The sequence below is a fragment of the Maylandia zebra genome, linkage group LG7 (assembly GCF_041146795.1).
Source record: "Maylandia zebra isolate NMK-2024a linkage group LG7, Mzebra_GT3a, whole genome shotgun sequence".
In the NCBI taxonomy this organism is placed as follows: domain Eukaryota; kingdom Metazoa; phylum Chordata; class Actinopteri; order Cichliformes; family Cichlidae; genus Maylandia; species Maylandia zebra.
Genome location: NC_135173.1, coordinates 64,007,325 through 64,033,883, shown reverse-complemented (window position 1 = coordinate 64,033,883; position 26,559 = coordinate 64,007,325). Strand labels below are relative to the sequence as shown.

The 26,559-nt window shown below is 40.8% G+C and overlaps 1 protein-coding gene across 2 annotated transcripts; it reads left to right on the top strand.

Moving 5' to 3' along the window:
- Positions 1-734: 734 nt before the first annotated feature.
- On the top strand, positions 735-26,559 carry far1 (fatty acyl CoA reductase 1). 2 transcript variants are annotated; one of them, XM_004566085.6, is made up of 13 exons: positions 735-886; positions 12,201-12,305; positions 13,461-13,577; positions 14,224-14,399; positions 16,101-16,280; positions 17,953-18,130; positions 18,472-18,516; positions 18,814-18,941; positions 19,032-19,099; positions 21,618-21,789; positions 24,057-24,186; positions 25,381-25,508; positions 26,256-26,559. In XM_004566085.6, exons 2-13 carry the CDS (start codon positions 12,234-12,236, stop codon positions 26,413-26,415), a joined length of 1,554 nt encoding a protein of 517 aa, XP_004566142.1. In that variant the 5' UTR covers positions 735-886; positions 12,201-12,233; the 3' UTR covers positions 26,416-26,559. The 2 variants fall into 2 exon arrangements, with proteins under 2 accessions (XP_004566142.1, XP_004566143.1); XM_004566086.5 differs by lacking the exon at positions 21,618-21,789 and adding an exon at positions 20,931-21,102.

Here is a 26,559-nt window from a genome sequence, read left to right as displayed (position 1 = left end):
TAGAAATATGATTGCACACTTTTGCCGTTTTTGTTGCAGCAGTACATCATATTTCAGTTTCTATCAAGGAACTAATTTTCCCAAGGGGCCAGATGAGAAATAGGACTGCTGTGGAGGGCCTCAGCAATGAGCTCATACAGTAAGGAGGATAACATTAATATGAGCTGAACTGGGCTCTGTGTTTTGATGCAGCCCTCCACAACAGTCCCAGTTTCTCACGAGGCCCCTTGGGGAAATTAACTGCCCACGCCTGAGAAATGCGCTAGTTACAAAAATGTTATGACCTGATTGTGTCTCCTTTTCCTCAGCCCATGCTTTTCAGGGTGAACTGTTTGATGCTTACTCCGCCCACTTTTGCTATGTTAAAGATGCAAATTTGATGAAGTGGTTTCACACCTACGGTGCTGAAACAACAAAAGGTTTTGCACAGAAACCTTATTTAGTCCTAGCTACTGCCATTTTTCTTCATCTAACGTACCACGAGGATACTTCCAGTTTCTACGAAAGTGTTACTGTGAACGTGATGTCCTAATAAATTGATGATTTAAGGCTTAGAAAGCCTTGCAGGTTTTGCCTCAGGTAATAATGACCTCTGTCTCATAATTAAACGATAGTAAGTCATAATTAGGAGAAAAGTTTCAGTCGAAAGTCTTTTCGTGTCTCCGTAGGCCGAGTAGTTGAAACAGGTAGGAGTGAGACCTCATCTTCTTCCTATCTGTGCGCGAGACCGCTGTCCCTGACGTCACGGGGTTCATTTATTCCGCTGGCTTCCTGCTGGGGCTCCACTCAGTCTTTCGTAGCGGTACTCGCTACTTTTCGCTTCCCGCCTCACTTCAACACTCTCTCCTAAGTTTTCACGCCGGGAGGAAAAGCGCCGACATTTCTGGTACGTACACGCTTCAAATCGCCTTGTGGAGACACGCGCGCGCCCCTGTGTGCGTCTCTGTCCGTGTATGCTCGTGCTCCTGTAACTGTAAGCGGGGTTTCAGAGCTTCAAGTGCCCGTGCGACAGGCTGTCAACGTGTAGGCAGAGATGCGACACAGAGAAGAGAGGGGTGGCTCGAGGCTTCTGTAGCGCAACTCCAACAAATTACGCAGATATGAGGACCAGCTGCGACTCTGCTGGCATTTCTCGCACATCGCGCACAAACGTGGCAGCCAGCCACCGCGAAACTCGTGCAGCATTTCTTGTGGGGTGGCCACTCTTCCTCGTTTTTACTACTTAAACGAGGAAGGGGGAACTACTTCAGCAGCACAGGAGACTCTTAATTTGTGGCGAGGCTCTAGCTGAGGCGCACACCTTCTAATTTCCTCGCAGATTCTGCTACTAATCACATTAAAGGCAGTCACAGCCAAACATTAGTCTGCGTGGTCGGTTTAATCGTCGCCTACTGTGCAAATGGAGAGTGAGTGGTGACCGTGATAATGATTTGAGGCAGCTGTGTGTAATGAGAATCACGGGCTCCACTGCTCACTCTACCTAATGGAGTCTGCCTTTTTTCATTCCCCCTCCTCTTTCACGCTTTTTCTAATTACACACACTGGCTTAGGTAAAATCTCAAAGAATTACTTCATCACGATGATTATGGTGACATGCTGACTGAAAGAAAATGGAATTGTTGCAATCATCAGAGGGTTTATTGAATTTTTCCCCTCAGAGATATTTCTGAGGTCTCCTACAAATATAAACTTTCAGAAGAGGTTTGTCTCTCAATGATTAACACACACATGTGTAAAATGTTTATTAAGTGCTCTAGGATTTGGCTCTGTTCCCACTTGGTTGGCATACTTAGTTTGAAACTAAGTTAACCTGCAATGCTAGTACATAGATGGCTGTGCTTTGTCAACAATTACAGGCAGGAAGTTGATTTTGACTGGAATAAGCACATTGTTGGCATTTGCACCTGCAGGACTTTAAGTCAACGCATGCTTGTTGGCCTCCCCAGAGAGCGAGCAAGTGATTCATGATTCCCCCCCCCCCGGTAGTTGCACTACCTCTACGAACACATTCTTAAAAAACCTGCCTAGCAGCAACAAAATGGCAAGGCAAACCTCTTTATCGCAACATCTGTGTTCAGTATAAATCACTGAAAGTTGCAATTAAGCACATTTAGTAGAATCTTCATTTAAAAACGGGACCAGGATGGTGTCAGTTGGAGATATTGATGCTACTACACAATCAAAAAGTCAGATGGAAAAAACAAAATGGGTTTCTATCAGTTAAGCTTCATTCAGCATCTCTGCAGTCTCACCCTCTTGCAAGATAACTTGTGCAACATCATAAAATCAAGTATGTTTGTTAGCAAACAAACTTCTGCTAAATCTTTACTTGCCTTTGTTTTACTTCTCTTTTTCAAAAGGGGAAGCCAGCTATCCTCTTTCCTTTTTTTGTTTTTTTTTGTTTGTTTGTTTGTTTGTGGTTGCTCATTTGTTGGCTAGCTAAGGAAAAATGCACTGCCAAGGAGCACCAGAAATGTTGTCCATGTAATAAAACGATGTTAACCCCAGTTGTCCATCTTCAAGTGTAAAAACATGCAGTCAGAAATGCAAACACATAAACCAGTTAACTAATCGGAAGACTGGACGTTAAACTGGTGCTTTCAAGATGTTGTAAAGGGCTTTAAAAAATGTACGCACAGGATTAAAGTTGTCGTCACACTGGCCTGAGATATTGTTTTTATTTCAGTTGTCTTCTGCAAACACCAGGCTATGAATTGCATGTGTCCAGGTTTCGCTTAAGCCTGGAGACTCCGGGGAATGGGGGGGGGGGTCCTCACCGAAGATGTTTTGCACATGAGATGTGTGTTTGTTTTGTTACTTTTTGCATCAGTTTATGATTCTGTCTTTAGTGTGGGGAAGTATCCTACTTAAATCTTAAGTCTTCACTCATTACTACTTTCAAGAAGAGGGAGCATCAGCTTTCAGGCCATTCAGAAACCCTCTGTTTTTAAGATTAGCTTTTTAACTTTCCTTTTTTGATAAAGATCATAGGGCTGGATCAGATGACCGTCCCTTAGATAAGTTGCAGAAGGCTTAGGCCTCTGGGGGCTTCCCATGATGCACTTTCTTTTCTTTAATTTGCATCTTTTTGCTCACAGTGTTTATACACCACACTGCATTTAATCATTAGTTATTATTCTCTGGCTCTCTTCTACAGTGTGACTTTTGTTCTGTCTTCCTCCCCTCACCACTAACCAGTCACAATAGATGCCCCACCCCACCCCCTGAGCCTGGTTCTGCTGGAGGTTTTTTCCTGTTAAAGGGGAATTCTTCCTTCCCCCTGTTGCCAAGTGCGTGCTCATAGGTGATCCTGTGATGGTTGGGGTTTTCTCTGTATTATTGTTGGAACTACCTTACAATATAAAGTGCCTTGAGGCAACTCTTGCTGTTATTTGGTGTTATATAAATGAATTCAATTGAATTAATTTAAATGTATTACTCTAAATTTTATTTAGCACATTCAAAAATGAGAGCTAACTGAAAGTACTTTCCGTTTGAAACAAATGTATTAACGTTTAAGCGTGTGACACAAAATTGAACCGCAAAATCTACATAAAATGTGGTAAATAGAACAGTTACAGGGAAATCAAGTGCAACTGAAATGGAAAAAGAGAATCTCTAATCAGAATTAAATGAATAAATTACAAAGAAAATGTTAACATTACAAAAGGAGAACAAATATATGAAAAATTCCACAAATGGAGAATAAGAGAGAAAAGACACACAAAGGACTCTTTGGGTGATTACCTCAGTGACCTTTAGTCATAATACAAAGTTAACAGACTTGTAATATAAGTGCTATATAGTCTGATGCACAGAGAGCGTTGAAAATGCAATTTTTAACTTTACCAGTGCAGCTGAGCTTAAACGGGAGCGAAGTGTTGTCTTCTCTTTGTACCAGTTAAGTTTTGTAGTTGCCACAGACTTGCATTACAGCATCCTAAAGCAAAACTCAATAACTTAAGCCCAGTGTAATGTAGGTAGATCTGTCCTCGTCTGGATATTTGATTGCATCACATCAACATAAGACAGAAAGCACACAATATACAAATACTTTGACTATCATTGCATCGCATGGATAATTTTAACCAGAACCAATTGGACAAATTACGTGTTTCATTTGTTAAGAAATTTGATGGCCTGAGGATTAAGCCTCCCATCAATCACAATATTATTTGCCTTGCTGCTTTATAAATGCTTTTTAAGCTTGGTAATCCAATTCCCAACAACCTACCAGCTATTGTTACCATCTTTTTAATTGCCTTTTTCTGTGCCTCAGAGGCTGTTACAAACCCAAAGATAATACAGTCAACACACTTTCAATAAAAGCATGATCAAACGTGTGAAACATGTATTAAACTATAGCGTTTGTTGGCTACCCATCGCAACGCTAAAGGATTTTCTCATTAAATTTAAAGCAAGGATCTTTAAGGATTCAAGCATGAATAAAGTGAATTACCATTTCATATCATGACATTTTTATTATTATCATCTCTAATATCTTTGAGTTTGGTTAGATTAGTGTTGTGAATATATACATTTTAGTGTCTGTAACGCTTTATCATTTAATTCAAAGATCTATCGCTCTCCCACTTGTTTGGCATTAGGTGGGGTTTCACATCAGTCAGGTGTGGATTGTTCCTCTGAGAGCATTTGTCAAAAGCTTAGACTTCCTCTGTCTGTAAACAATTAAACCTCAGCCACAGGTGCCCAGTTGGGGCATTATAATGCATTTGATCAATTATTTAGAGTGAAGCATCAGGGATCAACTTGCTGTCTGCCTGCCTGCCTGTAGGCTTCAGTAGCTCTTTCACAAACATTTGATCAAACGCCTTAGCAGGCCCTGCAAGGCTACATCCAGGGACAGAGCTTTCTGTTCATTCACATGAAGACACACGATTTGAGGGAGTATTTCAGTGTACGCTGATGAGTTTTCAAGGGCAGCTGTATGTGGGATGCTAGATATGTTCGGGGAGAGAAAGCTTTTACAGTCTTTTGTTCCAGGGTCTTTTTTTTTTTTTTTCTTTTTTTTTTCCTGTGATGTGCACACTTTCTCTGCAGCTTTAAAGGGGTTAATGCATGCATGATCCTTTTTTGTTTGTTTGTTTTTTGGTCAGGCTAAGAGACATGCCTCCCCTCTCTCCCCTGCACTCCCGTTTTTCTTCACAATCACATCTTGTTTGTTTTTCTCAATTATCTCATCTCTATAATCATAGACCAGGCACCACAAGGAAACATGAGCATTACTAGATTCCTGCCTGTGAAGCAGCTTCACAGCAATTGTTGCTATTAGCCAAAAAAGTTTGTCCTCCTCCAACCCTGGATATATTGGCCAAAAGAGGCATGCAGTGCTTCCAGGTAGGCTCTGGTGGGGTTTTTATCCTTATAAATACCATTTATAAGTGGGCACATGCTGGTATTTGTCTATATTTTGGTCTATCATTCTATACTGCCACTTTGATAATGTTTTTTTCAATAGAGCTGGGTGAACTAAAAAAGAAATAAAATTTAAAAAAAAAATGACAGTTTTAGTATAGTGGATGGGGATTTGCGTCTTTATTTTTGAGAAACCAACAGGTTGGATGCCAAAAAGTGACTGTAAAATTACACCTCAATTACTCCTCAACCACTTGGGGAGTGGTTGCTGGAGGTTGGTGTCTAATGCTAGGTGGAATCGCTCACAAAGAGCACCATAAACCTTGTGATTGTTGATTCTGACTCTTCTGAAAACACTTACAAAAGTGCAAAGCAAACCAGAATATGAGACAACCACTGGCAGGTGGTCACTGAGCAGTGCCTAGGCCCGTGTGGTTTGCCCTTTACTTGCAGTGGACGGTGGCAGGCATGCCCCCAAGCAGACAGGACCTATTAGTAGCAGCAAGGACTTAAGCCACTTACAAGAATCATTGTTTTATATTTATGTGGCATATAGAACATGTTCTATGTAGTTTTATTTGTATAGCACCAAAACAACAGTCACCTGACTTTGTAATATGAAACTCTTCAAAGTGTTGGCGTCACCAGCATTGGTGAGAGAACTCCACACAACAATGACCTGTTTTACCGGCTGTCAGGTTATGTTTCACGAGGAAGTGAAGCTACACTCCACCACACTCAACAATCGACTTCTTTGCCAACTGCTGCTTTGAGTGGTTAGTCTGTGCTGGTTGACTTTAGAGTTTGAAGGTGCTTTGAAGGTCAGACTTCGACATAAAAATTTTTTAATCCCCCCCCCCCTCCTACAAACTGTCGGCTACCATGCAAAATGTATACAAAAACTGGCTGCTGGATATACTGCTAAATTCAAATGATAATTTAGGCATGTAGTGAATCAGTGAGTGCAGTAACTAGCTGCAGATTGCACTACATGAGTGATCGATTCAATGATCAGCATGGTCATTTGTGTTCATCTTTCAGGAGGTGCTTTGCATTGACCATTTACAGTTAAATGTGGAATAGCCCACATTTACTGGTTTGTAAAATCACTTGGTTTTACTCAGGCACTTAAACACTCTTTAGTTTTTATGTTGCAGATCCTTCAAGGGCCCTAAACACAAAGCAAGAAAAACTAGAAGGATGGTTATTCGCACACAGACACAAACAAGGGGCAAATCTACAGCTACAGCAGAATTAATAAATGCTTGCAGAAGGCACCTGGGGGTTTAATACAGCTGGCTTGTTGTTCTAGTCTTGGTTATTAAAGCACCATAACACAGCAGCGTGATGTGAATAATTGTCTTGCATGTTTGCGGTTTAAATGCCAGGATGAGTAGGCTGACACACCTCCTGACTTTCTAAACTCTGTGGCCTGTATAACCTTTGCATGATTGAATACTGATCCTGTTGGCTCCTGTTCTTTAGCTGGTACTTTGTTTTTCTGGCCACTGGTTTGACCCATCTTAGTGTTATGTAATACATTTTCCACACACTTTAATTCATATGATAATCCAGTTTAAGCATATGTACGTCCTCCTTAGTTTAGCTGTGACACTGCTGTTTTCGAAGTTGCTCTGCAGTGTGAGTTTGAAGAGTTTGTTCTGCTGGACACCTGCAGTTATGTTGTCCCCATTACCTCTGCTCTTTTGATCCAAAATAATCCTCTCACAGATATGTGTGTTCTTAACTTGATGCAGATACTTGATACTTTGACCCTCTCCAAAACAGAAAAAAGAAATCTGGCGTAGGAAGCCAGCAGTTGGCTGTTCTGTGACCATTTTAAATAACTTGACATTCTGGTGCTCGTTTTCTTCAAAAGGCAGACTTAGCTTTGTGGGGTAAGCCAACTACTGTCAGCAACAAGTGAAAGATGACAACAGTAGCTGGCCGGTCAAATAGCTTCACATTTGTGTCATCCACTTTTACTGCCAGTGGGTTTAGGTGTGTCACGGACATCGTGCACACGCTCCAGCCTCTCGAGTCCAACTTCCTCCCCAAATGACCTCATGCATTGACAGCTTTTGTGGGTGTTTTTTGTTTTGGTTTTCTTCCTTGAAACATGTTTAAGCTAATTTTTTTTTCTTAATATTAATGTGTAAACTGAAGTTTGTGCAAATTGTTAAACTGCTCAGCAAGAGCACAGCCCACTTGCATATTTGGAACCTTGTGGATCAGCTCAGAAAGAAGACGGATCCTAAAAGTAGATAAATGACAGAAATGCACACAAAGCGACGGTGCCTCTTCTGCTTGTGTTTTCCGTATCGTAAGATTCATCGTGGGAATGATCGGATAACCTTATCAATAAAATCTTACGTAGAGTTTGAGACGGTGGGAGAATAATAGTCTAGAGTGCAGACTAAAGGTTTAATAAACTACACCTGATGTTTGGGTTTGCTGAATAGAAGATAAGAGACAAGCGGCTTCAATTTTCCATATTGAAACCGAAAATTTAATTTAACCTTGGTTCTGAAAGTTCATGGAGTTCACGCAGTCCTGATAGGCTGATTGTAACATCAGCTGATGGCTCAGCTGAGACCCTTTTGTGTATCCCGTTGGCAAATTTCCCCAGCTTCTCCATTTCATGCTATTTCTGACTTAATGTGCTCCCGCTTGCCTTACCCTGACAGTTGGTCACTACAATAGATAATCAAGCTCGGTTCATGTCAAATAGTGTTGTCATTTACTCCCATTAGTGGGCCTTTCAATGTGGCATTTTTAATATTCTGTACAGTTTTCCTTACTAATAACGTATTAGTAAGGAATAAATTTCTTATTCTTGCATGTTTAAATCCTAGTTTGGTTTTTTTTGTATTTTACTGTTATTAAAACGTATTTTCCCTGTTATTGCTTCAAGCTGCTGAATTTCATGGACGTTACATGGTGTGAATGCCCCTTTCAGCTTTCCACTTATCACTTGGGGTCAGAGCAATACCATGCTATAGAAATGATTGCAGATGCAGTAACAATACTTTTGACCAAATTGGTCCTGACAGAACTAGTTTTTGAACCATGCTTCCTGTCAGCGTTTAGTCTAAGCTAGTCTTTCCCTCCCCTTTCAGTTGAGTTTGGAGGCCAGTCACATTATGGGCATTGTGTGATGTTTTTAATAAGGTCAGTCTCAGGCCCAGTATAACCCACAAGCTATATCAGACTAAAATATCTGTTTTTATAATATAGATATTTATAATAAAGATCTTTTATAATCTCTTTCTGGTGTGAGTGCTGTTTTGCGCTCACACAGTGAAACTTGGTCCTAGTTGCAGCAGGGATCAGACAGATGTACAGCTGGAGCTTGGCACTTGGCACAAGATGTGATGCAGCAAACTGTGCATCTGCAGCACTGGCCAGGGATCCACAGAGCGTCTACAGCAGTGGGACCTGGGGAGTTGTTCCTCACATCAGTCCATATGAGCTCCAGAGCCCAGCAGCTGCAGTACCGTGTTAGCAAAAGTTATGCAATCAGTGTCCAGAGTTAATGTTTGTTTGATATTTTTAATCATCTGCTGTGTATGAGCTATTACTCTGCATCGCAGCAGAATTCACTGACAGTTTAAGTCTTCAGGCTGGTGGCAGTGGCTCTTTGCATTCAGTGAGCGTTGTGCCCACCAGGATTTTTCCACCAGCTGACAATGAAAATAAGGTGTCAATGTAGCCCTTGACTTGGTGTCTAGTTTTCAAGTAATAAATCAGTTTATGCTGCATGTCGTGATGTGCTGTTTTCTCAAGCAACCAGCCATCTGGTTTAGAAATGAGACTCCTGTAAAGCGATCTGTAATGTTTACCAGATGCTTGGAGTATAATTTAAACCTTTTATATAACAACTGAAAGGAAACTAAGATAGGAGAGTGTAGAGCTACAATTTCTCCTCGGGCAACACCGAGATAGAGGAGGATGTTGCCCACCCCCGTCCTAGTCTGACAGTGCAAACCTGAATAACCAGTTTAACTGTAACTACGTGTGTGGCGATTAGGGATGGGTACCAGTAGATTAGGGATGGGTAAACGGTAGTAACCAGACCGAAAAGCAGCGCACATTTCGGTGCTTTTTAAAAAAATTTTCCCTTAGATGTCATACAATTTGGATTCCAGCCAATCATTTTACCTTTGTGAGCGTAGTAGGCGGGCCCAGGTATGTATGTTCTTTTAGAGCAGAGCTACAGATTAAAAATGCCCGAAGCGGTCAAAGTCTGGCTGTACTTCACAGCAAAATATGCAAACTCAGCAGCCTGCAACAAGTGCTTTAAGGTGATACTGTGATACTGTGCAAAGGAGGTAACCCCTCGAATCTGATTAAACATATGGCGACGTATAGCATTTTGTTAAAAGCCGAGAAATGCGCCGTATTTGATAGCTTGCTGCGAGACCTCACACCGTGCACATCTACTGCGGGTGGGTTGCCTGTTATCGGACCCGGAGTTAGCAACATCCCCCAAGAACCCGAAGAGTAGAGTCCTGGCCCCTAGCCCTGCCAGTGTAGCAGAAATGATGACGGATGATGATGGCAGCAGCCGTTCTTCTCTGGGCGAGTAGCTTAATGTTGTTCGTGTGTAATTTACGTTGAGTAGGCTAACCACGTTATTAAATTAATGCATGTAAGGTGAACTAGCAAACACCGTCGTAGTTACATGCGGCTGTCTTCTTGTTTGATGGCAGATACTCCCTTCATCCTGGCCAAAAAGGCTAAAATGACCAAAGAAAAAGTGGAAAACAGCTAAACATGAGAGGTTTTTGGACAAAGTTTGTTTTTTCCATTGATTAAGCACTGCTTCCAGCCAAGAGTGATACCATATATGCCCCATAGCTGCAGAAAAGTCTAACATCGTTATCTTTTTACTAAAAACAGCTGGACATGGTTTTTGGACCAATTTTGTGTTCTCCATTCTTTAAGCACCGGTTCGAGCACCGTTTAAGCACCAGCACCGTTTCAAAAGTACCAGTTTGGTACTGGTATCGGATAAAACCTAAACGATAGCCATCCCTAGTGGCGATAGCGCCAAAATGCAAACATGAATGACCACGGAATCGCCCTTTAGCACTGTCAATGTGAACAAAAGAGCTGGATAGCTAACATGGAATCTTAGTTTACCCCCTTTTTTTTAAAACTTTATACACTTTAATCTACAGTGGTTAAACAACCTGAGATAATCTGAAACCTGCAGTTTTTATATTTGCAGCTATGTGTATTTTTGTAATAATTTTAGAAAGCCATTTAATGCAAAGAAATAACTCTGGATCTGGCGGAAACTGCTCAGAGGAAAGGATAAAAGATAAAGTCAGTACGAGCAGACCATGATAACGATTTGCATGGTTGTTGTTCCTGTAAGGATGGATGAATGGCTTAGAGTATACATAAGTCTAATAGAAAATTGTAATAGCTTTCCAAACATTAGTTTCTTATATTTTGTGTGTTTATTGGTTGAATGGACCTATCATCACTCTAAATATATCATTTTCCCAGTGGAAATTAGGGAAGCTTGCGGTGTTGACCTTCTGATCTCATTTAAAGCCAGCTACTGTGTGTTATCACACAGGCAGACCGATGCACACAACTAAAAATGCTTCATAATAAATAAAATCATATGAATTATATTCACAATAATGCAGTTTGTTCTGAAAGCCACTTTCAGACACGCTGCACGGTATAAAGTTCTAGCAGTACAACACCCTAATAGTAAAACTGGAGAAGGATTTGGATTTCTGTAACGGTGCCGTACAATAATCGGCTCCAGTCAGCCGACGGGAGAAAACCACCTGCGTTAATGATTATGTGAAATATCTATCCTAGTGGCCAGTTATCAGCTGGACGGTGTCATTCTTCATAAAAGCCAATAATGCGACTGATAAAGTTGACACACATCAAAGTGCTTTGTCTACTGCAGTGTTTGCAGACTTGGGTTTAGAGCTGCAATCGACAGCTGATTTGATTTTGTGTGCGTTTGTGTTTTATAAGCCAGGCCACAGAACACTTGTTTCATATTTGGATTATCATTTAATAATTTGGTGCATTTAAAAAATGAGTAAATACATAAAATAACATGCAGTTATCAATTCATTATTTTGTCAGAAACTCACTGTGAACCATTATGTTCTTGGGGAAATCCTTGTTAGTGTATTACAGCACTATTCTAAAAATAAACAATACTGTTCCTATACTTCATGGAAATTATTCAGCTTGTTAAAGTTATATTTGCATATTTGGAGGTCTTTCAAGGACAGCAAAGTTGTGCGCTTTGGACTTTTGTTTTCCTAATATATAAAATTGTCCAGGTCCAACTACTTCCTTTTGATTTATAGTAAGAAAACCATTTAATTGGTCTCTACTTTAAAGAGTTGTATAATTGATGAAGCCACCATGTTCTTATTTTTAGCATTAAATAATCAAAACATACTAAAATAACTGGGAAACCCTCCCAGTCAAGCTGTGGATACAGACTGGTTCAGTTACAGCTGCCGTTCTCCAGCTAAACCTACTTCAAACCAGTTTAGAAAAGCACAGGCATGTTTAAAAACTTTACACATTGCTATGTTGGAGACTTTAAAATGAAGTTAGATTTTAAAGTGCAGAATCACTTTCATGTTTGCAGCATTTCCTGGTATGGTGTGTTTTCAGAATGAAGCGGATGTTACAGGCTGATTTAAAATTTTGCACAAAACAGGTTTGGCAACCTTGAAGTTCCTCAAATGTGAGTCTGTGTAGGACTTCACTGTCCTTGTAACACAGCTTTATTTTATTTTACTCATCTTTTTCTTATCTTGTCTGTGCAGGTCGTGTGGTATTATTGAGAGACTGCAGACATCATGGTGAACATCCCAGAATACTATGCAGGAAAAAACGTGCTGATCTCCGGAGCGACCGGCTTCATGGGCAAGGTACAGTTGTGGTTTTCATCATCTAGCAGCCAGCAGGACTGAGCCCAGCAATATGAACTTTGGTAATCTTTAAAGTGGCTATCTGGAGAGTTTCCAGTCTGAAGCATGTTACACACACTTGACTTGAGTTGTATGTTAAAGTGAAGTGGCACACACGATGACTCTCCATCAGCTGGAACGTCTCTGCACAACTGCAGCCATCCAGTGAACTGCAGTGTTGCAGTTTTGTGATGATGCAAACACATCGAATTCTATTGTCAGCTACTATTTTGCAATATAGAGCTCAGCAGTGACCACTCATTTTAAAAGGCTCTGGTTCCAGAAGTGAGTTTCTCATTAATTTCCTCCAGTGACGCATCGCAACTTTTATATAAAAGATTTAAGCGTCAAACCAAGCCGAGCAGCTGTGAGTCAAAAATATTTGATTTGGGTCCTCAAAATAAAGGGAACCGGAAGAAGGCAAAAGTGCAAGAATGTGTACAGAACTAATTTTTGGCAAGAGGAAAATGATTACTCAACCCATAATGCATTGCAAATCTCAAGTTCCAACTTCAAACATCTTTCAGCGTTTTCGAATGTGATCTTTTTATTATCACTGTGTTTTTATATGGTTAATAAAAATGTTGCACATTAGTAGTGTATATATATGTTTGGAATGATATACAGTGTTTGAGTTTTTTGGTTTGTTAGGGCTTATTGGATTCAATTTCTAAGCTGCTTTTGGTTTGTGACTGTATAGCAGTCATGGTGATGATAAGAGTCATGTCCTGAATTTCTTACTTCCACTTTACTTAAGCTGTTAGAGGAGAGTCAGAAGGCCTCTTAGTCAACCACCATGTAGTGGTTAACACATTCAACTTGCATGTGACAGACCCCAGTTTGAGATGGGGATGGGACACGAAGTCAGCCTCACTGTGTTCACAAGCTAGTGTACTCCTTGTGCCAGTACCAAGCGCACATAAGTGGGAGTTGTATAAGGAGGACTCTTGTGCAAAATCTTTGCCTAATAAAATATGCAACCTCTTTGAAACAAGAGAGAAGCTAAAAAAACTTTTTTGTTCTGTATCAGTTTGTCTTTTGTGAAGATTTAGCAGGACTGACCAGTTGTAACAATCTCAGTCCAAACTGAGTCATTTTGCTTGCTTGTTATTGAAGGTGCTGCTGGAGAAGCTGCTGAGGTCCTGTCCAGAAGTCAGATCAGTCTATGTGCTGGTCAGATCGAAAGCTGGTCAAAGCCCTAAAGCCCGCATCTCCGAAATCGTCAACAGCAAGGTGAGTAATGGGCAAAGAGAGGATGGTGTGATGTGATGAATGGTTTTGAGGCTCTTCTGTAGCTGGCAGATGGAACAAAAATGGCGCACAGAAATGTTATACTGCATATTTTTGCCACATTGACAACAAACACCCTCTGGATGGACTGCCTTTGCACTTTTGCAAAGTCCAGCAGTTTCTCATTTTGCTCTAGTTTGGTCTTTTTCTCCCCTCTTACTTCATCACTTCCACAGTTTGGAGACTGTAGTGGCTTGCGTGTGCCAAAATTTGTCCTCGGTCATCTTCAGAGTCTCAGTGGGGTTCAGATCAGGCTCTGGGATCGCAGTGTCATTATTTTAGTTTCAGCCAATTTTGCAGAGTGACAAGCAGCAACATGTTGGTGAAGCAGCTTCTGATAAAGATTGTGCAGAAACCCCCCACACCGTGATACTACCACATTCTTTGGGAACAGTTTTCCAGTTTGATGCCAAATGCAATGTTTAAAAACAAGGAAAAACAGGCTGGTCTGAGAAGTGACGACTCTTCATCCTAAATTGTGACTAGGTCAAAAAAAAGGGGTCTTCTACAGCATGACAGTCATCTGTATTTGGTTATGGTCTTCTGTAATTTCCATGTCGTACTGACTTTACTTTTTTCACTATTTTAGCTGTTTGAAAAATTGCAACAAGATCAGCCGGACTTTGCAGAGAAGATCATTGCAGTGAACTCTGACCTCACACAACCGGAGCTGAATCTGAGTAAAGCGGACCAGAGCATCCTTGCTGAAAACATTGACATCGTCTTCCACTGTGCTGCCACTGTCCGCTTTAGTGAGCCACTCAAGTGAGTTATTTTTTTCCTCTTTTTAACCCTTTAAAACTGGTCGGAGCGGGCACGCTCTGTTTTGCATAACTATTTTTAAATCCCGGTAGCACTGCAACCACGTAAGCTAGCGCAATAATTTTTTTTTGCATATGAAACCGGAGAAGTTGTACTTACATCTTGTGCCATCAGCTTGTCCTAGGTCACGGTTTCCTTCCACATAAAGCTTTGCAAAAACTGCATAAAAAGCGCTTGCAGGAACAAAAACATAATATTCCAGAAACACGCTTTGCCGATCCGATCAGCTGTTCATAACACTTCCTACGTTGGAATAGACGTCAGAGCGAACTTTCGCATGTCCGCTATTACCTGCCTGAAACCGGAAGTGACGTAATTTTCGCGGAAATGTAGTTTTTTACCATCAGGGCCTCATGAGCCTGTACTGGTGTTTTTAAAAGTTATGTTTGACTTTATGACTTTCTGTGTCGTTTCTGGGATGCTTAGGACTCATATTGCACTGCTGGAAATAGTTTATTTTGATGCATATGCTGCTTTTTTGCATATTTGCATTATAATATTTATTTTCGTTTTTCCTGCAGTATATAAAAATTTGTGTATTTCAAAAATAAAACTGTGAAGACACTCAAAATAAATTTCCTGTGGTGGGAAACTATTTTTAACTTTTTTGTAGTTACAATTTTGAGGGATAAACCTCTTAAATTTCTCTAACTAGAAATATATGTTAAAAAAAACAAACGATTTTCAATTTCTTTTGTAGTTTATTGCACTTTTTTGCAATTTATGTAATTGCTATGCACTTAATGCATCCATATTATTAAAATTTGGGCTATAATGGTTGTATTGATGTATAGCAACTTGAAATGCTCCCAAAAATGGCACTACAGCATGTAAAAATATAATATAAGCTCTGGCGGACTTGGTTCTATGGTAGGTCTTAAAGGGTTAAATTTCTATATTAGTTTTAAGCTGTATGGTCTTATGTTTGGGGCTCCTGATTGTAGCTTTGCTCATTTATATTCTGACCTTGCACCTTCCTTCGTTCTTTGCCTAAAACTTGCTGCTTTTAGCTTCTCCTAAAAGCTTAGTTTCTTCTTATTAAATTCTGTGAGCCTGGTAAAGGGCAGCACCTTAGTGTGTGCGATCTACTGCCTTTTTTAAAAATAGCTGTTATTTATTCAAATGAATGGTGATGGAGTCAGTGTTTGCTTGGTGCGGCACGAGGAAAAAAAACAGCAATGTTGACGGACTGCCCACTGTTGTTTTGAACCACACAGACTGATGACACCTGACCCGGCATGCAAAGGGCACGCCTGGAGCTGCTTTGAGATTTAACTCTTGCAGCCTTTTGGAGATGGTACATTATGCTTGGAGGAAATTATTTGTGCTAAATGGGTGGAATTGGATGTTGTTTATAATTAGTATTGTGGACATTTGTGTTCTTGTTCAAAGTTTTCGGGCAGTGTGCAAGCAGGAAATTGTGCACATCAGTGTAGTGTAGATTTTGAGTCAGACTAGGAGTCAGGTAAACATTTGATAAGGAACTTTTGTTTGTGGAAACTTAAATGATACTTCTGTGTTTTGCGACGACAGATATGTGAACCTTATGTAATCAAAACGGAAGTAAGCATTTTTAGGTGGAGCTGCAATCACGTCTTGCTTTCCTGACATGTACTATCCTGTCTTTTACCCTCTTTCACTCAGGGATGCAGTGCAGCTGAATGTCCTGGCCACTCAGATGATGCTGGCCCTGGCTCACAGGATGAAGCACCTGGAGGTTTTTATTCACATCTCCACAGCCTATGCCAACTGTAACCGAGAGCTCATCGAGGAAGTTGTCTACTCTCCCTCCGTAGACTACCGAAAACTCATCGATACTCTGGAGTAAGCTGATCTGGAATGTGATCAAACAGCACTGACACCAAACGTCTGCTTCACGTGTGCAGATATGAGGACGTAGCAGTCATTGCTAAATGGCAGCATTAAGTTTAATAGTTTTTTTTTTTTTTTTTTTCCAGACTTTGATGGATTTAAAAGCAAGTAGGAAGTGCATTTCAAGATTAATGCCAGTGAAATAAAGCGAAGCACTTCAGCTTAACTCTGGCTTTACAGTAAATGGCTCAAGATAGATTAGTAAAGTCTGTGGAGTAGAGATTAGTGCTATGATTCTGGGGGATTTTATGTACAGAGCTGTTCAGTGAACGTTTGAGTGCGTGTGCAAAGAGACAGCATGCAGAGTTTGTTGTGTACAGTACACACTGATCTTCTGGATGGGCAGAGTTGCTCGAGGTTGTTGTGTAGCGGTTGAATAGTGATGAGTGAAACGACCTAATGAGCTGGAATATAATTTTTCCTTTTGCCCAACTCTGGATTTTATATGGAAGGTGGAGCAGATGGGCATTGTTGGCACACGTAATTCGCTCTTCAGGTTTCTCTTTTTACCTTGTTCCAGTTATGTAATCATGACAACTGTGTTGTTCGTGTTTGCATTTCTTTGTTCTGAGCACATTTTTAGGAGTGTAATCACATGTGGTTTGCATGGAAGAGAGGGTTAAACTCTTTTCCCACCTGGTCTGTTGGAGACTTTTTTCCTTTTCTTTTTCTCTCACGCTTGAGAACAGTCCAAAAGAGCAAATCGTATTGCTTAGCAGACTTTCTGCAGACTGAATAAATTAATAAAACTGTGGGCACTGGTAATGAAATGAGGTATTTTGGTCCATTTAATGAACTTGTGCATCAAACAGCAGTTATTCTCTTTACACGCATTATCTATAGACTGTATATAAAAAATGGATATGTATACATGTCCATTTATTTATTTATTTTTTTATTAAAAAAAGCAAAAATATGGAAGTTGCCATTTTGAGATGCCTACAACTTTCTGAATTCCACATTGTAGAGATTTTTGGATGTTTTTGGTGTTGACGGCCGTCCCAAAATCCCTTCTTTGTTCATTGTAGTTTTAGAGTAATCTTTGATGAGTGAACGCTGTTGGTTTGGCTTTAATTTGAGCTTAATGTAGCTCATTACTACTTGTTTGCCCTTTCCCCTGGTGTGTTTGTTAGTGAAATGTTGTGTGTAATGAGAGCGTGGTGCAGCGTGGGAGAGACGATGACATTTTACACAAACGGGTTTAAGCAGTTGGTGAATTCTAAGTCTAAAGGAAAATAAAGTGAAAAGAAGGACATGAATATTGTTTTGGCTGTTATACTTTTGTCCTGTAATTACAGCTGGTTTGATTTTTTTGTGTGAGTAAGGCTCCCCTGGAGGTGTGGCTTCCTAACACTTGAAGAGAGTTTTTCTGAACAGCAGCAGTAGTGCTAGTGACAGATGTGACAACCTACAATACCTACGTATTGCAAAGTGTTGAGGGGAATGTGCCATTGCTTTTTGGATATTCTCTGGGTTTAAATATTGTTGGGGCAGTCACCCACACAGTGATTAGTACTGGAGAATGAGCAATATTTCTGTTTACTTCAGACTGGAAAGCCCTGCAGGTCATAAAATTAAATGAAGCAAATACAGGGCTAATCTCTCTCTGTCTCTCTCGGTCCAGCTGGATGGATGACGATCTGGTATCTACACTGACTCCCAAGCTAATTGGAGAACATCCCAACACTTACACCTTCACCAAATCTCTGGCCGAATATATGGTGCAGCAGGAGGCTGGAGACCTCAACGTAGGCATTGTCAGACCCTCCATAGTTGGAGCCAGCTGGAAAGAGCCCTTCCCAGTGAGTAATTCCAGATGCTGGTGTTACGCTGCGTTTTCATTATTACTGTAGAACCTTAAATTGGTAAAGAACAATGCATAATCGTGTCTTTTATATATTATTTGGATTTGTTCCCCCCCAAATTTGGTCTTCTTCACCTCTCCTTTTTGCCAAGCACAATTGTGGGAATTCTCCTAAAGTTTAAGCAGCAGTGTGATTGATTTATTTTTTTTATTAAGTCAGTTGAACATCTGCCTGAAAGTTATATTTCAGCTTTAATATTTTCATTGCTTTTGTTAAACTTTGTCATTCAGCTTTGGTGAGTAAGCGCATTGTTTCAACATTAATATTCTATCTTTCAGGGCTGGATTGATAACTTCAATGGACCCAGTGGGATTTTCATTGCAGTAAGTACACAGGAAAAATAACTGTAGGTGGGGTCTAGAAGCCTAAACTGTTTTATGATTGCTCGTATTTACAGCACAATCAGAGAGCTTTGAGTGGTATTGAAGTATTTAAGATTCTGGTGGTAATTTACTGTTATTCATGATGATTGGTTACATAAACAACTGTGCCGTATGTTTGCTTTGAAGAGCTAGTTGTGGTTTATTAATTGTTATAAAGTCTGTGGTGTGATTTGTGATTGTGGTGTGTTTTCCACAAATCGGTTGCATTAATACTTCCTCTACGCCACCCCCTCTTAGGCTGGTAAAGGGATCCTCCGAACAATGAGAGCATCTAATAATGCTGTGGCTGACCTGGTTCCTGTAGATGTGGTCATCAACACTACGCTGGCTGCAGGCTGGTACTCAGGATCACAGGTGCTTAACAGGTGAGAGACCCACACATTAACACAACTTTAGTCAATATTTGTTTTTTAATTCATCTTAGTTCCTCTGACATCTTTCCCTTTTTACGGCAGGCCTAAAAGCATACCCGTGTACAATTGTACAACTGGTGGGATTAACCCGTTTCGCTGGGGAGAAGTCGGTAAGACAATTTCTTACCTAAACGCAGCCTATGAGGGGGAAGCCCCTGACAGTGGAAGCTTATGCGCTTTAACGTGGCGTCTAATGATATACCCTCACTGTAACTTGATTCCCGGCCTGCCACACCCAAAGCAGAAGCTTTTGTTTACCTGTCCCTTATGGATATTGATTTAGGGCAGTAAAGTATCCCAAGCGCATCTTTCCCCAGTATAGAAGTTGCACATTTTGGAAAACTGTTCATAATCTCATCATGTCCTGTATTTGTGCTGAATTCTCTTAATGCTTTGCATTTAAATTTCATGGTTTAAACTGTAGCTCCTGCTCTAAGTGCAGTGTTTTAAGCTTTTAAATGTAAAACCGCTATGTCCTAAAACTTGAATTCTGGTGTGCTGGCAGTTAAATTACTGAGCCAGGTGCAGGGCTTGCATATATAAAATTAGGGTGGCAGCGACCGTGACAGAACGAGCTTGAGAGTCACTCCCCTTTGTTTAAAGTTGCACTGTGCATTAAAAAGGTGACAGATAACAGCATGACACAGTTTCAAATAGGAACTGAGAACGAAATGACTTTATCCAGATCATGTAGAGGCTCGCTTCAGGGTTTAAATGATATTACACAATTTCTCAGTTTGCAGATCTTGACAACTCCTGCTGCATACAGTGCTGTGCAAAAGTCTTGAGCCACCCCTCATTTAATTAGTTTGCTTCCAAGTTGCCAGATTTCTTTAGTATTATTATTGGTGGCCGTGAGTAACAGTTCTCCAGGCTTTCTAAAGGTCCTTTAAAGTTTTTTTTGTTAGCTGCTTTTTTCACTAATAAAAGAAGTGAGACAGGGACACTGCACAAAAACTAGAGCAAAAACCAGCGGCAACAGGTCTGATGGAGCGATTCATCCAAATGTGAAATTATTGTTCAAATCATTAGTATGTACAGAGCTGGTCAAAGGTTCACAGTGAGTGTCTACACCCATCTATAGAGCAGGGTGGAGGCTCTCTCATGGTTTGTGGCTACATTTCACCCAGTGTTGTTGGATATCTTGTCAAAATTGGAACTGTGAACACAAACGTGCCTCTGTAGACTGATCCACTATGCAGTACCATCTGCTTGGCAACAGTTTCATTTTTCAGCATGACGATGATCCTGAACACACAGTAAACCTGGATGGAAAAGTGTAGGATCATCTCGACAGAGAATGGAACAAAGGGCACCCAAAATTCAAAGAAGAGCTTTAAATGCCCTTAAAGAACCCTGGAGAACAGTTCCTGAGGACTAATTAAAGAAATTACAAATTTTTTCTCCACATGGAGCATGCATTCACATCCATTTTGATAGTTTGGACAGGTTGCTGAGTTCTCATATTGAGGTGAAGTGTGATTATTCTCACACTGAGCCATTCAACAGCGGTAACGAGTAGCTCAAATGTAGAGGAGGAGTCAACAGGACTGAACAGGCCAATCGCAGCAGTTGCAGGCTGATCGCCACACAGGTGGTGGAGGTGCACATTTGGTTGCATCAGTTGCTGTTATGACACACCTCATCCCCTGTAATGCTGCCATTTTTAGATGCCTGATGTTATTCACCTTACATTATTTGTTATTGTATTAGCACCCTTTTGTCTAGCTAGTTTCCTAACAGCTAAGGCAGTTGAAAACTAGGAAATCTAACTTTTTCTAGTTCCGGTACAAACCTTGTGGCTTTGTATATCTGCAGAACATATAGTATAGTTTTCCCACATGGCTCAACCTTCTAGCCAGTCATAAAGGCAAAACAATGTAACGGCAATCTTAAAGCTGCTCATTGATGACTTGTGTTGAACAACCTTCTGTTTCTTAGAGTACCATGTAATATCCACATTCAAGAGGAACCCCCTTGAGCAGGCCTTCCGTCGGCCCAATGTTAATCTCACATCCAATCACCTAATCAATCAGTACTGGATCGCCGTGAGCCACAAAGCTCCGGCCTTCCTCTATGATCTGTACCTCAGGCTGATTGGACGAGAACCCAGGTAACCTCGTCATTGCCGTTTCGGATGTGCCGTGCCGCTGCTGTTCTAACAGAACCCCCTACCCCAAACACACACACACTCGCATTTCCGCCGGCTTACACTGTCACCCTTCCTTTATCGAAGTAGCCTAACGTCATAGCTGCAGTGCTGCTGTGTTAAAGATGCTTGTGTGCAGTTTTGCAGGTGAAGAATGTATAACCCAGCTGTTCTCCTGAACATGCTGGATTCTGCACTCTTTGCGTCTTTCTAATGTTTGTATTTTCAGTTAGATTTCCAAAACCTCGGCACCAAGTTCACTTCAGTCCAGCTCATAAATGGACTGAAGTGGACTCAAACTGTCTTGTTTTGTTTCCAAAGACTAGATCCAGTGTTCTGTTGTGCTGCTAATTAGACGATTACAGTGGGCCTGCGTCTTTCCTTGTATCAAAAGGAGGAGAAAATGAACGTGCATTCCTTTTCTTCTCGTCCTCTGTGTGTCCTTCCTGTTCCGTCATATGTGATTCTCTCTCCTACAGAGTACTGTATAAACATGTCCTTCAAGACCAATCCCTTAGAGCAGGCTTTCAGAAGGCCCAATGTCAATCTACGCTCCAACCCCTTTACTAATCAGTACTGGACCACTGTCAGCCACACGCTGCCAGCCCTGCTCTATGATGGCTATCTCACGCTGATGGGCCGGAAGCCCCGGTAAGGTTGCAACTGCCCCTCAACCCTCTCCTGTCTGCCAGTCTGCCCCCCTGCCTCTCCCAATTTCCCCACACTCCACTCCTCCCTGAATGTGTCTTTTTTTTTTTTTTTTTTTTTTTTTTCCTGGGAAGATGGAAACAAGGGCAGAAGGAACAATGTTTGCAGTGTCTTTTCTTGACGTCAGCTGTTAATGTAGGCAGTATCCGAGCATGTGTTTTCAATTCAAAGAAGATGCCACGTGCCTTTTTTTTTTTTTTTTTTTTTTTTTCGTGAACAAGCCATGCTGTGAACATGACATCCATTATCCGCCGGTCTTCACCCAATCATGGAAAATGCTGAGGCACCACGAGACTTCTTGACCAATCGAGAAAGTTGTGCTCAGTTGGACATCTTGTGTCTCACTGAAAACAACACTACTGCATGCAAACTGATTGGTAATTCATTCTTAGTCTAAATTCTAAAGCCACAAATATTTCAGACGGCAAAAGTGACACCTTTATAGTTTTAAAATCAGCAGTGCTGTTTCTGATTCTAAATAAATAAATAAATAATAAAAATAAATGAAAAATGAATTGGACAAAACTTGCTGTGCTTAACTGTCTGAAATACTCATGGATGGCTGAATGAATTTGTATTGAACCTAACTGGCTTTGTCACCAGCTACAAGAAATGATTATCCCTGCTTCTGTATGCTGATCAACCATGCATGTTTGTCACATCTTTGAATCATTTGTGTTCGCAGAAGGAATCTGAGTCATATCAATCTGCCTTCATTAGTGTAGCAGTTTAAAAGGACAGCATTACAGGCCTCGCGTTGCAGCCTGCCATTTCTGTTCATGACAAATTGAAACGTCTGAAGTAATTTGATCCAAAAGTGGTTAACATTTACAATTTACTGGATGACAAAAAAGGTGGCATTTGAAGACTCGGATCCCTTTTATCCTGCTAACAATATTGGCTGCTTCTTTGCACACTGATCACAACATCACCTTGAATCATTCCTACTAAAACTAACACAAAAATTAAGTATCCTAACTGGATTCATCTGTGTTACCAGGAGGACAATATCACCTCCACTGTAAGTTTATTTTCTGAGGAACTTAAGCTGATTTAGTTCATTTTTGTGTTGAGCTTTTAATTATTTTGGGTAAAATATTGACCTAGACTGGGTCATGGGTTCATTTGAGTGAACTGTCTGTCCTCCTGGCCTATAAACAGATTAAATCCAGTTGATTTGTTTGCTGATTTGTGTGACTCACTTTGCCGCAGGGGAGAAATTGCCACCTTGACTTGCAGTGCTATGAAAAAGCTTGGAAAATACTCCTATCTTTCAGGCAAGCTATAACCTTACCAAAAACTGTGAAAAAAGTATGACCTCCAAATGTCCTAATCTGGGGTTTAATAAAATTAATTACACGATTGAATTTAAATTGTCTGGAAAAACTACAACATGCTTCCTTTGTTCTCTCCAGGAGTAAGAAAGTTTTAAAAAGTGCTGGCAAAAGAAAATGATGTGGAGTAGCTGACAAATCTGTTTTCCACAAAGCTTAAAACTTTTTCTTGGCACTTTTTAAGATTTTGACAGGATGGGAACAATAAAAACTCAAAGTTTAGATCAATAAATCAGCCACAGCATTAACTCCACCTACCTAATAGTTTCAGATTGCTTCATTTGAGTTTTCTAACCAATCTGGTCATGGGCAAACATCAGCTGAGATGTACCTTTGGTTTCTGGCACCAGGACTTTGGTATTACTAGTTTGAGAATGTGGTTTGTAACACTGAGTGTTCACTTCTTCTGTCATTTGCGTTAACGCTGTGGCTGATGGCTACCGTATGCAATCTCATAGCACTGTACAGCTCAAATGATCACTTTTTTAAATCAAGATCAGCTTAATCAAATGTGCAAATCAGTGAAGTCATGCCCATAGCGTAATCGGAGAGGTCAAATCGATCTGAGATATACAGGAATAACAAATTTGACTGCAAACGGTTAATTTATATACATACATATATACATTGCTCTCTCTGGTACCTGTCTTTTATAGCCTAATATTTCTCTAGACTGTCTAACCTCTGCCCCTGCTCCCAAACACTTTGGCATACTCTTCTCCTTTCCTTCTCATCCTGCCTCTTTATCCCACCACTTTTTTTCTGTCCTGTCCTCTTCCTCATCTTCCTTCTGGTCCTACTCTGCAAACACTATTTATCCACAACACTGCTGTCTTTTCCTTACACTGCCCCTCCGCTACATGCCGTTTGCCATAGGATGATGAAGACGATCACTCGCCTCCACAAAGCCATGATGGTACTGGAGTATTTCACCAGTCACTCCTGGGTGTGGAACACTGACAACATGGCCATGCTGTTGGCCCAGATGAGCCCTGAGGATAAAAAGGTAGGGAGGGTCGCGATGATTAAACAATGTTTAATCATCGCTCCGCACACTGCTTCATTCACACTCCGTGCCTCAGTTACCCGTGCCTGCCCCGCCCACGCTGCAGTCGTTTACACGCTGTGGCAGAGTGGAGTGCCAGAGTGATAATGTCTAGTAGTCGGCTGGTAAGGCAGAGCGTGATTCATTCACTGCTGACGTCAGTTTGTTGTGAACGGGATCATTGTTCTGCGTTGCAACTGTCTGGAGGAATCTGGACTCAACATTACGACACTGACGTCTTGTGGAGTCTTTTCGAGAAAATAATCAGATGCTTTCAATCCGGGGCGTCAAATTCATGTTACACTGGCCACATACAGCATACTTTCATCTCAGAACTTTAGCTACACATTTAATCCCTGATGTCTTAGTAATTTAAGAAAGAAGGGCAAATTCAACAGTTTTTCTAATGTTGCTGTAGCAAAGAAGGAAATCTCCTGGGATGCCTCTTTGAGCTTAAAGTAATAAATAAATGTGCAAGTTCACAGAAAGTTCTGGTAGCTCACTTCCCAGACTAATTATGAAAATTATTAAATGAATTCACTACTTTTTCTACGGCAGTTCTGTTGCAAAGAACAGAAATTTCTATAGTGGATGGGTTACTCTGTTATTTAGGTGTAGCATGAATGGCCATCCGAGATGTTTTTATGTAGGAGAAGCTGTAACGGTTATGAAAATACAGTTAACTTAAAAATACTGGGCTTGTTCCAAGCTGTCCAGTGGTTTGATTCTGGCCCCCGGGCCTTATGTTTGACACCTCTGCTTTACATTATATTAGCAAAGTTAAACTTTTAATTTCACAGAATTTATTTTTTATTTATTTTTTTAGTGCATTTGTCTCGCCTAACGAGGATACAGGCTCCTTAGACGGAGGAAGCAGAGACTCTGTTCCCACGTCCCCCAACAGTTGACCACACAGTGCCTCGCTTGTATTATTTCCTAGAAGGCACCACTGGGGGGGGGGGGGACTGCCACAGTAAGCTGGAACACTGTCAGATCCACAATGCAGCCTTCTTACCATGAAAGCGTCCCCTGTTGAGAGTTGATTTAAATGTTTGTTAATTCAGAATCGATAAAGGTTTGTCATGAGTACATCTCTCATAAACAAATGTTGCCGCTGAGGCATACTGAGGGTGTTTCTTGTTTCTCTTGCTGCAGATATTTAACTTTGACGTGCGTCAGCTGCACTGGGCAGAGTACATGGAAAATTACTGTATGGGCACCAAAAAATATGTCCTCAACGAAGAGCTGTCGGGGCTGCCTGCTGCACGCAAACACCTCAACAAGTAAGAAGTCTATGAAATTAAATCTGTCATCCTTTCCTCCAACACAGAGACACAGGAAGTAGTAGCATTCAAAGTGATGGGCTCTGGCAGGCTCTTTAAAGTTCACCACACAAAAGATGCTTTTCTGCATCGCCAGTTAAATGTGCTGTATGCAACTTTTCGTTAATGGGTTTGAAAACTTTTTATTGACAATATTTAAAAAAAAATTTTTAAATATTTTTTTTTAATATTTCGTTTTTAAATATTTGCACAAAAGATGCAGAATTGTTGCTCACAAATCCAAATACTGTATTGGCTGATTAAAGTAAAAATGCAGGGTGGTTTGTTTTTTGTTTTTTTGTTTTTCCTCTTTGGGGAGGGGGTGTTTATGCAAGACCCACACTGGGGTAGATGGCCAACTAGTTATAACTTGGCTACACAATATTTGTCTAGTATTACTTTGGCACATCCAACTCACTCTTATTATACTGATACAAGAGTACACAGGGTATATGCACCAGTGTCCTAGTTCGTGTACAGTGTACAGGACTTTGGTACATGCTGCACTCGACCATTGCAGGACAGTGTGATGTATATGGTATTACTGTTTGGTTGGTCGCTTATACACAGTTTACAAGCATGTCTTAACGCCTGTGAGTCTTATTAATTAGGTTATTATTAGAGAGCATTCATTGGAAATGACACATTATCAATATGAAACAGTCTAAGGTGGTGTATCGCATGTCTCACAATCTGTTTTATTTCCAGGCTGAGGAACATTCGTTACACCTTCAACACCATCCTGGTGGTGTTTATTTGGCGCATATTCATTGCCCGATCCCAGATGGCCAGAAACATCTGGTACTTTGTGGTGAGCCTCTGCTTCAAATTCCTGTCCTACTTCCAAGCTTCTTCGACCATGAGATAGTGACCGAGGGACGTGGTGGCGGGTTGCGAGGCGGAGCGACAAAAGAAATTAAGAAAAGACTGGCTGTGGATGGTGAAAGGTGCTTGTGTTCAAAGTGCTTGGAAAAGAAAAAAAAAACAATAAAAACATCAGTCTCTGGTCTCT